Consider the following 17,717-nt stretch of genomic DNA (forward strand, 5'->3'; position numbering starts at 1 on the left):
GAAGAGCTGGCCAGCAACCGTCAGGAATCAGTTTGTCTCGGCTCCCTCGGGGCTGAGGCTACAAGTGTCCGTGGGTGTTGGGGATTTGAACTCAGGTCCCTGTACTTGTGAAACAAGCACTTTACACATCCTCCCAGCCCCCCTCCCCCTGCCACACATTTTAACCTTCACTTGCTGGCATGGATGAACAATGAGAAGCAAGGACTCCTGGGCTGGCGTGATGGCTCAGTGAGAAGAGCACTGACTGCTCTTCCGAAGGTCCTGAGTTCAAATCCCAACACCCACGTGGTGGCTTACAACCACCTGTAATGAGATCTGCCGCCCTCTTCTGGTGTGTCTGAAGACAGCTACAGTGTACTTGCATACATAAAATAAATAATTTTTTTTAAGTCATATTATATAGTCACAGTTAGCATGGAGCTCACTCTGTAGGCCAGGCTGGCTTTGCATCATGAAGATCTCGCTTCTGTCCCAAACTGCTGGGATGACAAATGGGCACCGCCCACCACACATGGATGGATTCAGAACACATTCAAGACCCTGCTTACACCAAGTTCTACAGGATGCGAAATCACAGCCTTCCTGGGTGACTTGTGTTCCAAACCCTCTAAAGCCGGCTGTTCTTCCCAGGGTTTAGCGTACAGTCTTCCTGATCACTGCAGAATGCGGGTCAGACGCAAGCTGCACTGGCATACCTGTGGAGTCCTTGAACATCCACGTGCTGTGTGACTCCTCCTCCAGAGGGGATCGGCTCTCAGACTCGCTGAACTGGCTGCGCCGGAGCGAGTGGGAGATGGGTGCCCTGCGACGGCTTCGCTTACTCAGCTGCACCCGGGTCTTGAGGGCACTGGAGTCGAGGACTGAGGTTTGCTTTGGGGGTGGCGAGGAGGAGGCAAGAAGGAAAGAAACTGTAAGCGGAGGGTCTGCAGGCTATGTGTAGCCTTGTTCATAAGGGGTGTTCTCAGGGGCACGGGGGGGGGGGGCATGTATCAAGTTCTAACAGCACCCTCGATCCTGTGAGCCTCGGCTTCCCCATGGAAGCCATGTGAGCAGTGCCCTAGAATGCAAGTGGGCAATCAGGACATAGCCTGTGATGTCACTCAGGCACAGGCGCACATATAGACTGGGGGCTCAATATGTGCCTGTTTTCTGTCTGTCTGATGAATAGCTGAGTGTATTCTCTCATTCTTTATAACAATCATATTCATGGAGTCCCTGATACTCACTGTGGCCACCATGATAATCCAGGGTGCAGGTTGGAGGGGAGAGATCACCTACAGACCACCACTAAAGGGGGTACATTCCATGTCCACAGGGCCACCCTGGGACATCTCCAAATGATCCCCACAGGACACCCAAGTCATGGTGGCACCCCACATACGCCTCAATTTACCTCATACTTAGAGCCACCAGCATATGGACAGACTCAGCAGCCCTGTCAACCGGCTAATCCAAAAGACAGGCAGGGGATGTCACCCCTCAGTTATCAGTGTGGACCCGGGATGAAGCCAGCTATTGGGGTCCCAAGGCTGCTTGTTGCCGCTGCTGCTTACAAGAGCACAACAGGAAGTGCTCAGAGTTCCAGAAGGAACGTCCAGCAAGACCTCTGTGTCATGTGACCCGTACCGTGTGTACACATGAGCCGCAGCAAGGTTCAGCAGCAGTTAGAGCTTAGTGCTCAGTTGCTGAGTGAGTAACAGATCACCTACTGAAATCCTTACAACACCCAGAGAGGTGGGCGCCAGGCCTGCTTATATGGCAAAGGGGGGCTGATCTCGGCTCTTTCTGTCTGCATTCTTGTCTAGAGGTTCCGCAGGAAAGACCTTGCCATGTGTAGGCTGTGAGTCCCCTTGGAGGCCTGTTAGGGGCCCCTCAAGGTCAGCTGGAGCATCAGTTACCCAAGAGTAAGGACAGAAGCTTGGCTATCAGGAGTGAAGTTTCATTGTAGGTTCTAGCAATGGTCCCTATCCTCCCTTGGAGACTCTATCAATGATCCCTCCCCTCCCTTGGAAGCTCTAGCAATAGTTCCTTATCCTCCATTTTCCTGTAGACTCAGGTGACGGTCCCTATCCTCCATCCTCCTCGTAGGGTACAGGGGTGACCCCATCCTGCATCCTCCAGGAGTGTAGGGTTTCTGGAGCAGGGTCGGGTTCTGTTCTGCTCCTGAAAAGACCAGAGCAGAACACTGTGCAGCCTGGGGCTCGAGACAGCGGGCACCTGAGGGGTGACCGTGCCGTGGGACCCAGGCAAGCTCAGTTCAGGCCCACGAAGAGGGCCTGCGACTGGAATGGCTGTCAGACAGTGCTCCATGCCTGCCGAATGAGAACCCGGAAAGCCTGTTCTCTGTGCCTGCTCTAGGCAGGGCCCCCGGGCTGTGCACGGCCGGCCAGGTGAGAGTGGCAAACCACAGGCAAACCCTTGAGTGCTCAATGGCACGTAGTACCTTGGACACCCGAGATCACCTTTGAGCCATAGAGTTATGTACGGGTTACTAGTAAGAAAGCTAAGCACTAGAGAGAGGAAGGCGTTTGCCCCAAGATGCCCAGCTAGTAAGGGATGCCCTAAGCTATACAGGAGGGTTCCTGTCAAAGGCTCTGTCCCATGCTCACTGCAGGGGTTCCTGGCATACAGAGCCTGTCCCGGAGGACAATCTTTTAATAAATGTGTTTCCAGCCCAGCCACTTCCACTGGCTGCAGGCTTACATGGATGAAGGAGAAATCATCTTCCTGGGCAGGGCAGACGTCTGATGGAGGCGGTCCCTCTGGGCCATCTGTGGACTCCAGCTCGGAACTGGAGCGGTCCACGCTGGAGCTGCGCCGGTCCCTGGAGCTGTCACGCTGCTCCACCGACGTGGACTCGGTATATGAGGACAAGTGACTGCCAGGGGGCTGCTTTCCCACGGACGCTGCGCTGCTGTCAGGAGACGGAGACTCGGGGCCAAAACTGCAAGAAAAGGTGGAAGGTGACAGAGGTCACTGAGGGTCCTAGGACACCAAACCCCAAGCACAGGAGCATGCGGCTCAGAGTTCAAGCTCAGAGGACACCAGGGCTTCCTGGAAGATCTCCACTCCTGGCAACAGTAGCTAGGGGTCCGTTGTCCCACGAGACACTGCTCAGGTGTAGAACGGGGATGCTCCTCAGTCTGCTCCAGAGACTGTGCGCCACCCAACCCAGGAGCTGCTGAGCGCAGGTTGCAAAGGAGAGCCAAGACCCAACCCAGAGTGATGGTGGCACACCAGGAATCGCCACAGGAGGAGGCAGAAGCAGGAGGGTCAGGGGATGGAGGCCAACCTGGGCTATATAGCAACCACCTGTTCCTAGAAACACGAACACACACATATAAACACACACACACAGGGGGAGGCAGAGAGAGAGAGACAGACAGACAGACAGAGAATGATGAATGAATGAGAGGCAACACAGGCCGTGGGGAGATATGTGGTGAACTTCAAGGCTCTGAAGAAAAAAAGCTTCAGGGACCTCAGACCTCAGGTCCGTCCATGTGGGGACCTGCCGGGACTCATCAGTCCACTTCTAACACCAACCCTGGGGACCCCTCTAAAGACAAAACCCACTTCCCCCACTCTGTGTACTCCCTGATGACCTGCACAGCTGACACAATGCAGGGCCTATGTGGGCAGCTCCTGCTGCGTTTCCCCTGGGTGACGGCGAGGCAGGTCGGAGGGTCCCTAATAACCAGCACAGAAGACTGGGCCTCGGGCCTCTTGATTCAGACCAACAGCTGCCTCGCTCACCTGGCCAGCCAGCCAGTTGGTTAGTGAGTTACTCTGTCAACCAACCATCCATCCATCCACTCATCCATCCATCCATCCAGCCAGCCAGCCAGTTAGGCATTCAGTCACCTACTCAGTCAGTCAGTTAGTCACCCAGTCAGCCAGTGAGCTACTCAGTCAACCAACCATTCATTTATTCATTCATTCATCCAGTTACCCAGTCAGTAACCCAGCCAGTCACCCAATCAGTGAGTCAGGCATTCAGTCACCCACTCAGTTAGTTAGTTAGTCAGCCAGCCAGCCAGTGAGTTAGTGTCAGCCATTCATTCATTCAGCCAGTCACACAGCCAGTCACCCAATCAGTAAGTCAGGCATTCAGTTACCTCCTCGGTGTCAGTCAGTCAGTCAGCCAGTCAGTCAGTCAGTCAGCCAGTGAGTTACTCATTCATTCATTCATTCATTCATTCATATGCCCAGTCAGTGAGTCAGCCAGCCAGCCAGTCAGTCTAGTCAGTCACTCATTCACTCCCTCATCCAAGCACTCAGTGGTCCCTCTCTCCCGTCAGCCATTTACTTGCTCACTTCAGTCACTTACTCACTCAGCCAGTCAGTCACTAGCTTAGTTACCCACTCACTCAGTCTCTCAGTCCCTCCCTCACACACTCGGTCCTCCCTCCCTCACACACTCAGTCCTCCCTCCTTCACATACTCAGCCTCTCCCTCCCTCACACACTCGGCCTCTCTCTCCCTCACACGCTCAGTGGAGACTTGAGAACCTACTCTTCCAGGCACCATGTGGGAAATGGAATCTTGAGGGGATTTTGGGTACCACCCAGGCAAGTCACCAGGACCACCACAGATGGAAACATTGTAGCCACAACCTCTCCTCATACACTGAAAGAACAAGGAGCTTAGACAGTATTGCACAGGAGGGCTCACCTGACACCCCTGGGGCTGAATCCTCCACCCTGGAGTGCTAGTCTGTTTCCCAACTCAAAAACACTTTCATGGCTGGGAGGCATGGGGGTGTTAACAGGGAAGAGGGCAAACACAGAGGCTGAGGGAAGTACCACCTTCCAGGCAGCAGGGGGCACCACTGTCCAAGGCAAGAGAGCCTGGTCCCAGGAAGCTGCAGTTCCTTTGGAGGACAGCAGGGGGCACTAGCCATTGGAAGCTCCAAGGTCTCAGATCTTCAGACAGAAGCTGGAGGAATGGGGTCCTGCAGGGACTCAGGGTCCCTCTGGAGACAGCACAGATAACCAGATAGTTGGAAGCTCCCACAGGGATGCTTACAAACACTCGAGGAAGCTCACTACACACATAAGTCATAGGTTAGGAGCGGTGGGAGAGATGGAGGCCCGGGTACAAGCCCAGATCACTTAGCCACTGATAGAGTGTTTTTTTACTCAGGTCCCTGCCTCTCTCTGAGCCTCAGTTTCCCATCCTGGCATGATGTCCAGAGACCATAGGGCTAGTCAGTCAGGCATGACCGAAGCCTGCAGCAGATGCCAGGCACCTGCCCTTTCTGTGGAGGAAGGTGCCCGTGGGCAGATTCATCTCACTGACCCTGCACCCCCCATGAGGGAGGGATGGGTTTGCCACCACCTCCCATCTGCAGTTCCCAACAGCTGACCCAAGGGTTCCTTCCCAGCCAGGCAGAAGAGGATTCTTCGAACCACATACATGCTCATACTGCTTACAGAATAGTGTGCGGACCATGAATCGTCAGGTATGTGTACACACACAAACACACAGACTCACACAGACACACACACTCCTGACAGCAGACACACAAATGCAGTTGTGACCCTGAGGCCCAATAGCGGTTTTCTGGTTTTACACTTTGCTGTTGGCTGTTACTGTTCATTGTTGTACATAATTGTTTCCTGGGCTTGGGGTGGACCCAGGGCTGCTGTCTGTCCGTCCATCTTCAGTGTGTTTACATAGTGGAAAAGCACTCCGGACACAGAGCTTACCAGGAGTGACACACCCTACAGCGCTGTGCAGCCGGCCCCAGAGAGACCAGCCTGGCCTCATGGGAGAGACCAGGCTTTGGCACTGTAATATGGCATTGTCGTCTATAAATGCTTTAAGGCACGTGTGGATGCGTGTGGGGAGCCTTGTGTTTGACGAACCTCAGAATGCTGTGCTACCACAAGGTACCCAGACCGCTGCCCGCACTGCTGACCTGCCTCCTGTTTACAGCAGTGTTCCAGTTTACTATGTCTGTACGTTTGTCCTTGTGGGTGTCTGTCCCTGTGGGTCTGCCTACCTCTGCACGCTCCTGACTGTCCAGACTGCTTGCCTGCTGTCAATATTTTACACTTTATTTCCATCTTTTTGAGCTTTTCTTATGCCTTTCTTATGCCTCTTCCTGTTACAATTTCCTAAAATACAGAAATCTCTGAGACTGTCACATAGACTCTGTGCCGAATAGTTTTATGTCCACCAGACACAAGCTCATCTGAGAGGAGGGAGCCTCAATTGAGAAAATGCCCCCATTAAGACTTTAGGCAAGGCTGTAGGGCATTTTCTTAATTAGTGATTGATGTGGGTGGGACCATCTCTGGGCTGGTAGTCTTTGTTCTATAAGAGAGCAGGCTGATCAAGGCAGGGGAAGCAAGGCAGTAAGCAGCACCCCTCCATGGCCTCTGCATCAGCTCCCTGCCCTCACTGCCTTTAGTAGTGAACCGTGATGTGGAAATGTAAAACCCTTTCCTCCCCAAGTTGCTTTAGGTCACAGTGTTAATCACGGCATCAGAAACCAAGGCAGCCTCTGTCCCATCTGTGTCACCGAGGACCGGGCAGCATCACCTAGGTGAGTCTTACCTGCCCCCGTTCTGGTGCTGGTCTGCCCAGGTCCCATACTGGCTGTCGGCTTCCTGCACGAGGGTGTCAGTATCCTTGGCCTCAGGGGCTCGCCTGGAGAAACACTGCTTCAGCTGGTTCTGCAAGGACAGGAGGAGGGATTCAGGCACAGATGGACACACGCCCTCACAGTACCCGGCTCCCGCTGCTTCCCATGTTAGCGCAAAGGAGACCAACACCCCAGTCTGCTGAGACAGGACAGGAAGCAGCACTTTCTGGGCTCAGATGGGCACTCTGGATGGACTGTGGCTTGGTTCCGGTATGAATGTCCCCTGCAGCACCTCTGTGTGAATACCTGGTCTCCATTAGGGAGGTTATGAAATCTTTGGGGCATAAGGCTTCACCAGCAGCGTGGGCTGATGGAGGCCGGCTTAAAGTGAATCTGTCCTGCTTCCTGCCCAAGCCGTTTCCAGATCCTCCATGTGAACAAATTTCTACCACCAAGGACCAAGCATGCCCTGTGGCCAGGCCTTCCCACCACAGTGGGCTGTGCTTTCTGGAGCAGTGGGCAGGAGAAAACCTCCCCTCTGTTAACCAGGACTCCCTCAGTTAACCAGAACCCCTCTGTTAACCAGAACCCCTTCAGTTACCCAGAACCCACGCCATTAGCCAGGGCCCCTCAGTTAACCAGAACCCCCTCAGATAACCAGAATTCCCTCCATTAGCCAGAATCTTGATACAGCACCAAGAAAAGTAACTTATTAGAGCCAGGTACAGGGTCCTGATGGGTGTCACTTGGCCCTGTCAGTGCCTGTGTCCAACACAGTGCAGCCCATCTCCTCCCACTTCAACACTCTAGAAACACCAGGAAGGCTGTTCCCACATTCCAGATTTACCAGACCACCTCCCAGCACTGTCCAGCCCCGCACCCACATAGCAGTGACCCTGAGCCTGTATCAAGTCACCTGATGTGAGGCCACCTCATAGAGCTCAATCTAACAGGGAAAGAGATGCCCTGGACCAGTGGTGTGACTTGCAGGCTGGAAGCAAGGGGACAGGTCATCACAGAGCTAGCCGTGGGCCCTGTCTAGTGCCTGACATCAGGGGTGGCTCATGAGTCAGTGTGACACCTGCCCTGCTGACGTCCCCACTCATCCGGATGGTGTGAGAAAGGCCTTGTCTTGCATTGTCACCATGGAAACCAGCCACTATGCCCTGGAGCTCTCAAGAGTAACCAAGAGTGGCCTTGGGTGGGCTGCTCACTCAGCAGTGATTCAGATGGCCTCCCAGCCTGGCCTTTCATGACTCTCCCAGCTACGGTCTTTCAATGAGGACTCTGGAGGTGGGGGATGAGGAGGGAGAAGATCATCCTGGCGCGGCTTCCTCCCACTTCAGAACATCTTGGCCGAGCAACAGAGTACAGCAGCATTGGGAGCAGCCTTTCTGTGTGGCCTCAGAGCCAGGGCCCACCTCTGTTGCAAAGGAGTTGCAATGGGAGCTGGGGCGGGGGGCTCATTGGTAGAGCATCTGTCAGCATCACATACACTCATTTACACAGACACACCTGCGCACACACACAACCTACACATTCATACAGACAGACACATATGCAGTCATATATGCACACACAGACACACATGAAGACACACATGCACACACACACACACACAGACACACATGAAGACACACATGCACATACAGAGATACACATGCACATACAGAGATACACATGCACACACAGACACACATGCACACACACAAACACACATGTACACATACATGCACACACAGACACACATGCACACAGACACACATGCACACCCACCCACACAGAGACACATGCACAGAGATACACATGCACACACAAACACACATGCACACACATGTACACATACATGCACACACAGACACACAGGCACACACAGGTACACAATCATAGGGAACACCTGTAAATAGTCCATCACCCAAATAAAACACCCTGGTTGACTCTAGTCTGGGATTTTCTTTGGGTCAGTTCCTCCACATGCTCGCCCCTCGGTGGCCAGAGAACATCCCTCTGTGTGGGACACAGTGCCAGCCACCTAAGAGTCCCAAGGGTGGTGGCTGCTAAACAGCTGGCTGTTTTGACACTCACAGTCAGCCGCAGGGTGTTCATCCTCAGATGTCAGAGCATCTCAGTGTCACGGCTACAAGGCCCCACAGTCAGCCGCTTCCCAAGGGACTCGCAACTCTTATACTTCCTAGAAAGCCTTAAGTTCAGAGCCCACGTGAAGGCAAAACCTTCGGCTGACTGTGTGTTCTCTCAGCTCTGCCCAAGCTCCCTAAACACAGCAGATAGGCAAGCGAGTCAAGGCCTCTGAAGCAGCAGCCTCCTGGGCAACACTGGGTTCCCTCGCTGCAGGGGCTCATGGAGGCAAAGCCAGTGGCTCTCAGGGTTTTAAGTCAAAGTGTGGCTTCCTCCCTCCCTACAGCAGCACAGACCTTAACCTCACCTGTCCTGAGCCTCGGCAGTTCAGGCTCCTCCCAATGAAGCCTCCCTGTTTGTGACTAAATGCTGAGCCCTGCTTTCCCCAAGAAAACAGGTCCTTCTCTTCCTTCTCTTCCATCTCCCTCCATAACACGGCAAGCCTTCACCCGCCCTACACTGTTACTTCCTCTCTCAGCCCCCAAAGAGATGACAAACCTGCAAAAGACACCTCGTGCTCCCTGGTGACCCAGGCAGGTGGGGCATGTCAGAAAACTCAGAACAAGCTTGGTGGGATCGGTTCATGCCTGTAATCCCAGCACTTAGGGGATTGAGGCAGGAGGATGGCCATGAGTTCAGTGCTAGCCTGAGCTATGTACTGAGTTCTAGGCTAGCAAAAGCTTCATTGAAAGAACCCATCTCAAAAGCTTAAAAGCAAAAGTAGGCAAAAAAAAAAAAAAAAAAAAAAAGGAAAGTCTTGGTACCCTGGCTCTGCCGTAGTTCTGCTAAGTCTTAAATCAGGGGAACCAAATCCTAGACAGCAGACCCAGGGGTGGTGGGGCTCAGAGGCCATTCAGTCTGCACTTTGCCTGCAGAGGAGGAAACCAAGGCACAGGAACTAAGCAGAGTGTAGCTCTTGGTTTGCAAGATGGGTGAGCGGCAGGGCCTGGAGTAGGGGGTGGCTACGTCTGTGGGATCCACAGCTCTTTACAGTCCCCCCACCTGGCAACCTACTTGTTCTACCCTTCCCACCAATGCACCAGGAGGTTCTGATAATGACACACACAAGAAAATGATGTTTGAAACCCTCAGGAAAGGCCAGGTGGCAGTGCACACCTTTGATCCTGACACTTGGAAAGCAGATCTCTTTTGTGAGTTCGAGGCCAGCCTGGTCTACATGGGGAGTTCTAGGACAGTCAGAGCTACACAGAGAAACACTGTCATGAATGAATGAATGAGAGAGAGAAAGAAGGAAAGAAAATAAGGAAGGAAGAGAGGGAGGGAGAGGAAGAAGGAGGGAGGGAGGGTGGGAGGGAGGGAGGGAGGGGAAAGGGAAAGGAAAGAAAATAAGTCAGGAATCTAGAATTTGAAAATCTACTGGCTTGGCCCAGCAACTGACAAGTCCCAGGACCAAGACAGGTGGAAGTTCCTCCCCAAGGTTTGCACTGAGAGACCAGGCTAGCACACACTCTAACGTCTATGTGGGAAACAAGTCAGAACATTTGTCTCCCCATTTAAAACCTGCAGGTTTAGCTGAATCAGCAGGGTTAGTGGCAGAAGTTCATCTCAGGGAGTCAAGCAAGCACGCTTGCCAGGTTCCCGAACACAGCCGCTCCCAGCAGGATTCACTGTCATTGCAAAACATGAACAACAGCCTAAACCAAGAAGGGGCGTGAACCATGGAATCCAGAGTCCACGCTGTGTGGTAAAAATGACATGCATACAGAACATTTGCCATCACGGAAAGATGTGCCTGAAGGGTTCCAAGGATCGTATGCCAGAAACGTATCTTGTCTAAAGAAACTAATACATGTAGGTGTCAGCAAACAAAACATATAGGTTCCATGGCAAATTGGCTCACAGCTGTGCTAAGAGTGGGATCGCCCCTTACAGACCGCAACTTGACTTAGCACGCATGTGTGCTTGGGGTTTCACTTTGTGGATGAATCTGAGATGAAACTGGGTAAAGCAAATCTGACTCCTTCCTGCTGTCCTGTTGTACAAACTGTCAACTTGGCAGGATGTAGGATCACCCAGGAGAGACACCTGTGGGCATGTCTGGGCTGGGCTCCCAGACTGAATAGAGAGGAGTGAGTGAGCTGAGCACCAGCATCCATCTCTCCCTCCTTCCTGACTGTGGGAGCCATGTGACCTCACCCTCCTGCTGCCAGGCCTTGCAGCCATGATGGGCTCCAGCCGTGAGCTTCAGGCTGCCTTGCTTGGGTATTCTGTCAGTGACAGTGAAGTGACTGATACATCAAGTAAGTAGATGAGCACCCCTGATAAGTGTCGTGAAACTCCATTACAAGCAGGAGGCTGGCAAGACTGCATGTGCCCCGAGGCAGTGCTTTGCTGACTCCAGATCCACAGCCCAAGCCCTTGGGGAACTGCCAGGCCTGTAGTAGTTGCTGAGTAAATACGTTGGGGATACATGTCTCTGGAAATGCATACATACACATACACACATCTACATCCTATATATATATATATATATATACACACACACATACACATACGCATACACATATATACATATACACGTACATTATATACATATACACATACATATATACACATACATGCACACATGTTATATACATATACATACACAAATATATACACATGTATATACATACACACATGATATATATGCACACATACATATTATACATATATGTATACATATATACATATATCATATGCACATACACACATACATATACATACACAAACATATACACATGTATATACATACACACATGATATATATGCACACATACATATTATACATATATGTATGCATATATACATATATCATATGCACATACACACATACATATACATACACACATATACATACATCATATACATAAACACATACATACATCATATACATACACACATATACACCATATACATACATATACTCATATATTGTACACATATATACACACACAAACATCATATACATATACACATATGCATATATATTTTAAAAACTAGGGAAGAGTTTCCAAACCAGGGAAGCTGATACTGTGGAGGAGGAATAGGAGAACTCGGGGCCTGCATGTACTTAAGTGTCTGACACATTTCCTAAGAAAGGGCCCTGAGTCAAGCGGCTGCAGGTGACAGTGCAGTTTCAAGGAATTCGAGAAGCCTGCCCCTCCCCTGCCACTCTACACCCTAGCTGTGTGCGGAATCGTGCAGTCATGGACCTAACTGGCAATGGGAACACCCACTCTGTCCCATTACTCCAGAGCAACATCCCCTCCGGTGCCCAGGTCAGCCTGGGAACACAACGGTCACACTCATTACTCATCCCAGTGGACCTGTGATGTAGGACTCTGCATGAACCTATTTCACAGGGGAGGAGACGGAGCCCCAGAGAAGGGACTCCACAGGCTCCAGATCACCCACATGTCTAGGAAACAGTAGGACTGGAGTGTGAGCCCAGGTTTGATGGATGCCAGGGGCTGAGTGCATTCCTAGTTTTTCTGGCTCTGAGGCAGCCAGGCCTCAGCAGCAACTTCTCAGAGCAAGGGCCAAGCAGAGTGAGAGTAGTTAGTGGGAGTACTCAGTAAGAGTACTCAGTGGGAGTACTCAGTAAAAGGGTGGAAGGGAGGAAGGGAGGAAGGGAGGAAAGAGACAGACACCTGGACAAGCTGCAGCCGGGCAGGAGGGATACAGAGGCACACTCGGGACAGAAGTTTGGGTGCCTGAGCCTCAGGGATCTGGATGCGCCCACACACCCATGAGTACTAGGCTCCCATCCTAGACCTCCAGCTAGCTACACACTGCCCTTCTCCGAGCCTCAGCTTCCTCTCCTAGCAAGTCAGCAGATCTCAGTAGCCATGTGCAGCTTCAAAGGAGGAGAAAATGCCCATGCCTGGGGGCTCGAGCCAAATCCGGATTCACAAACACTCAGTAGATGGGCTAATTGGGGCTGGCCGTGAGCAGCTCAAACCTCAACCTTTTGCACTGCAGACTTGGGCCAGACTTGTCCCTACCCTTGTGTGTGGAGCAAGCTAACTGTTCTGAGCAAGATTCTGTAATCCAGCGGCCCTGGATGAAGCCAGCTCTGCCAGTTGTGAGCTGGAACAACCCTCTGTAACCTCAGTTTCCCCATCTGGAAAAGGGGTTGTGGGGTGCTCAGGGTTCTGGGAGTCTCTTAAATATCTGTCCAGGGCTTGTACACACATTTGGGCAGTGACAAGCAGAGTCCAGTACAAGACATGGTGCTCATGTCTTTTGGCCAACTGCCCAGACCTCTTACCAAACACTGTAACAGCATGCTAACAGGTTCACCATTCAGCTAAGGCCCAACAGGTCCCTTAGGGCCCCAACACTGCCCGGTCAGGCCCCCACCCCTCCATAATGGCAGCAGGCGAAGACCTTGTCAAAGAATATGGGCCTTTAATCTCAGCACTGGGGGGGGGGGGGCAGAGGCAGGCGGATTTCTGAGGTCTACTGAGTGAGTTCCAGAACAGCCAAGGCCACACAGAGAAACCCTGTCTCGAAAACCAAAAGAGAGAGAGAGAATGAGAATGAGTATGGGCTTCGGATCTGCACTGCAGGAAGCCATCGATACAACACAAGGGCTGTGTGGCGAGATGGCTCTGGCAGAGACACCCTGTCTCCGTCTCCTTGGGACAACTTTTCCTCAAGTGATAGGAACACACCAGACAGCTGGTCTGCAGGAGAAGGCTTTGGTTTCGGGATTGGGTGTGTGTGGATCAAGCTTTCGGGAAAGCTAAAAAGGGAGGTGACAGCTGGGCTAGGAGGCTGGGGCCCAGAGAACCCCTGGGGCCTGTGCTCTGCTCTGTGTGTCAGATAAGAGTATAAAAGCTCTCTCGGCTTACATCAGGGCTACATCCTGAGACATGAGTGCAGCTCAAGAAAACTTCTGAAGTGGAAAATACCATGAACACACCTCAGCCACTGTAGGTCCCAGCCCGGCTTGGCCTCCAACAAGGGAAAGTCCACAAGAGCCCACGAGTGGGAGACCACACCCGCTGGAGTCTGATTCATCAAGAAGTGTTAAGTTTGGCCTGGAGAGAGTTTGCTGCTCTTGCTCTAATTCATTTAACCCATGAATTAACATGGGTTAAATTCATGGCACGTCAGATAGTTCACAACCACCTGTACCTCCAGCCCCAGGGAATCTGATGCCCCCTCCTGGTCTCCAAGGGCACCTGCACACATGTGTACACACACAGGATTAAAAATAAATCTTTAAAAAGAAGAGGGCCAGGCATGGTGGCGCACGCCTTAATTCCCAGCACTCGAGAGGCAAAGGCAGGTGGATTTCTGAGTTCGAGGCCAGCCTGGTCTACAAAGTGAGTTCCAGGACAGTCAGGGCTACACAGGGAAACCCTGTCTCAAAAAAACAAAAAAAAAACAAAAAAAAAACCAAAAAAACAAAAAAAGGAAGGAGGAGGAGGAGGAGGAGAGGGAGGAGAGGGAGGAGAGGGAGGAGGGGGAGGAAGGGAAGGAGGAAGGAGAGCGGGAAGAGGAGTTAATTTTTCTCACGGTCCCAGGGTACAGTCCACCACAGCTGGAAGGTCACGGTGACAAGAGCATCCACCAGATGACCACACTGTAGCCACAATAAGGAAGCAGTGTGCTTAACCAACTCACTCTTCCTTTTTATACAGTCCAGAGTCCCAGCCTAGGGAATGGTGCCACCCACAGTGCAACATAATAATCAAGCTTCATCCTCTAGGCAGGCCCCAGAGGCTCAAAACTATGAGCTAAGGGAGGGTGGGTGCCAGGGTCTGTTTACCCTTAAACCCCAGAGCCATGCTCAGAGATGCTTCCAGGAGACAGAAGAGACCAAAACTGGGTAGTTGACTGACTGAATGTTGATTGAATGAACAAATCCAGGTACCACCACCTGCCTGCTCTCTAGTGTCTATGAATATAGTTTGCTTTTCAGCCTGTCACCCAAATCTTAATGTGTCATAGGGTGTCTTTTTCCCTACACATTTAACTACCTTAAATGGTAGTTCTTATTGACTTAGAAAAATTATTTTATTGGACGTAGGGTGGGGACATCCTCTTGGAAATGGGAGGAATGGGATGGACCAGGAGGGCGATAACAACTGGACAGTAAAATAATAATAATAATAATAATAATAATAATAATAATAATATTTTAGGTTAATAGATTTTGCTTATACATACATGTCTGTGTACTCTTTTCATGCAGTTCTCTAAAAGGCCAGAAGAGGGCATCAGATCCCCTGGACCTGGAGTTACAGATGATTCTGAGCCACCATGTGGTTGCTGGGATTTGAACTCAGGACCTCTGGAAGAACAGTCAGTGCTCTTAACCACTGAGCCATCTCTCCAGACCTTTATTAACTCTTTATGGAATAAGCACTGTTTGAATGGAGCCACAGCAATGGCTGTGAAGTCAGGAGGCCAGATGGATACATCTTTCAAACACAAGACAAGCAGATTCTGAGGGAACCAGGACATCTCTGCCAATAGGCAGCAGTGGTCAAGGACCAACGTTCCAGAAACATCTTGAGTCTTATCACAGAAGTAATTTTGATTTCCCTCTTAAGTTCAAAGAAATGGTATTAATAATTTCTAAAGTTCTATGGTAAAGAGCCAAGAGTTAAGTCGGGGGTTTTAAAAAATGCACTTAACCTAAATTATTGAACACACTAAGGGGAATCATCCCATTGTTAGGAAGGCAGGTTAAAGGGAGAGAGCCAGGCATGCATTTAGATAGCAAAGAGCCTGAGACACAGTGTCCCGAGGAAAGCCAGCATGTGGAGAGATCCCTGGGAGGTTAAGAGCATATAATGCTCTTGCGGAAAACCCAGGTTCAAATCTCACATCAACATCAGGAGGCTCACAAGTGCCTATGGCTCCAGCTCCATAGGATCCAACACACACACTCTCTCTCCCTACACACATACACACACACTCTCTCCCTACACACACACATACACACTCTCTCCCTACACACACACACACACACACTCTCTCTCTCTCTCCCTACACACACACACACTCTCTTCCTACACACACACACACTCTCTTCCTACACACACACACACTCTCTCCCTACACACACACACACACTCTCTCTCTCTCTCTCCCACACACACACTCTCTCTCTCTCTCTCTCTCTCCCTACACACACACACACACTCTGATATTCATTTTACTAAACTGAGGACAGCAGGGGAGGGACAGAGGCAGCTTCGGGAAGAGAAAAGACAGTATCTGAAAGCAGACAAAGGTACTAGGCCCTGGGAAACTGCAAGAACACAAGCAGCCGGTGGTCGTGGGAGGGAGACAGAGCCATGCCCTCCTATTCTGCCTCTGAGTGCATTCTGTGGCCCTGGCTAGAGCTAGGAAGCCAGGCTCGGGGAGGAACAATTATACAAAAGCCTGAGACTGTGCTGTCTCCACTCTCTCCTTAGTGGAATCTGCTTGCACAGAGCCTCCTCACCATACCCCAGAGCCTCTTCACCCCTCCCAGCCCAGTCACCACACCCCAGTGCCTCACCCACCTCCAGTGTCTTCTCTCCCTCCCCTACATTTTCCCCTCCCATAGTGTCTCTTCCCCCTCTTTCCAGTGTCTCCTCACCCTCCCCCATTACCCCTTCTTCTCCCCCAGTGTCCCCTCCCTCAGTGCCTCATGCCCCTCCCCCTGTCTTTCTCTCCCCTACATTGTCCCCTCCCCTTCTTTCCAGTATGCCCTCTGCCTCCCTCAGTACCCCCTCCCGTCCCCCAGAGTGTCCCCTCCCCCTCCTCCAGAACCTCCCTTCCCCTCCCACATAGTGCCTCCTCCCCCTCCCCCAGTACCTTCTCATACCCCCCACCCCCATCCCCAGAGATTCTTAAAACAGCCCAAGCGAGCCAAACTTGACTTCCTTTTTCAAGCATCACATGTCAACTCTCTCCTGATTTATTTCAGGCAAGGGACAAGTCAGGCGACAGAGCTGCAGCCAGCTCAGAAGTGTGAGCCCACCAGAAAGCAGCAAGCTGGGAGTGTTACCATGGCCTCGGGACCAGCTCCTACTCCTTAGTGAGTGCAAAGTCTCTCCTGGGCATGACAGCCATGGACTCAGCCATGACTTATGGGGATGATCACATTATAATGTCACCAGGTGGTTCCATACTCAGTACTAATTCTCAAAACTGGTCTGTACAAACATACCTGCCACACACGGGTACAGACACAAATGTGTGCACCCCAAGCACACACACACACACACACACACACACACATGCACGCATGCACACGCGCGCACACACACACAAATATATATTCAAATGCAGACACACACATACACAACTACAGACTACAAAGTATATATACCTGTATATGCACACACAAGAACTCCCAAATAGGGCTGGTGAGATGGCTCAGTGGGTAAGAGCACCCGACTGCTTTTCCGAAAGTCCAGAGTTCAAATCCCAGCAACCACATGGTGGCTCACAACCATCCGTAATGAGATCCGACTCCCTCTTCTGGAGTGTCTGAAGACAGCTACAGTGTACTTACATATAATAATAAATAAATCTTTAAAAAAAAAAAAGAACTCCCAAATACCCTCAAGCATCCAACTCACAGACCAATATAGACGCAAGCACACAAATGCACACACATGGCAGACACGTTCACAATCATACCACAAATGTGCCCAGGGGCAGTCCTGCACAACCACTGTTAGTGATGGAAAATTCTACCCCATGGCTATTTTATAAATGTGCCTGATTCACATACAGCATTTTGCTGTGTGGGAATGAAACCAGGAGGCCACTGAAAACAGGTGACACGCAAGCAAAATGGACCAGCAGGTAAGAGTATTTGCCACCAAGTAGGATGATCTGTGTCTGACTTGCGGTGTTCATGGGGCAGGAGAAAACCTGTGCTTCCATATCTGCACCACAGCATATACCCAGATAGGAAATCAGTAAATAACACCACAGCATATACCCAGATAGGAAATCAGTAAATAACACC

At 51.2% G+C, this 17,717-nt stretch overlaps 1 protein-coding gene across 6 annotated transcripts in view; it reads right to left on the reverse strand.

Annotated features, from left to right (window-relative positions):
• The window catches only part of 2900026A02Rik (RIKEN cDNA 2900026A02 gene), a 134,970-nt gene that overhangs the window by 8,572 nt on the left and 108,681 nt on the right, over positions 1-17,717 (reverse strand). For all 6 annotated transcript variants that reach the window (XM_017320881.2, NM_001375886.1, XM_030254503.1 and 3 more), the window contains 3 exons: positions 6,565-6,683; positions 2,704-2,944; positions 696-870 (listed from right to left, as the gene is read on the reverse strand). In XM_017320881.2, the coding sequence (XP_017176370.1) occupies positions 696-870; positions 2,704-2,944; positions 6,565-6,683 (535 nt within the window). The remainder of the gene's footprint in view (positions 1-695; positions 871-2,703; positions 2,945-6,564; positions 6,684-17,717) is intronic.

Source organism: Mus musculus, chromosome 5, assembly GCF_000001635.26.
Source record: "Mus musculus strain C57BL/6J chromosome 5, GRCm38.p6 C57BL/6J".
Lineage (NCBI taxonomy): Eukaryota > Metazoa > Chordata > Mammalia > Rodentia > Muridae > Mus > Mus musculus.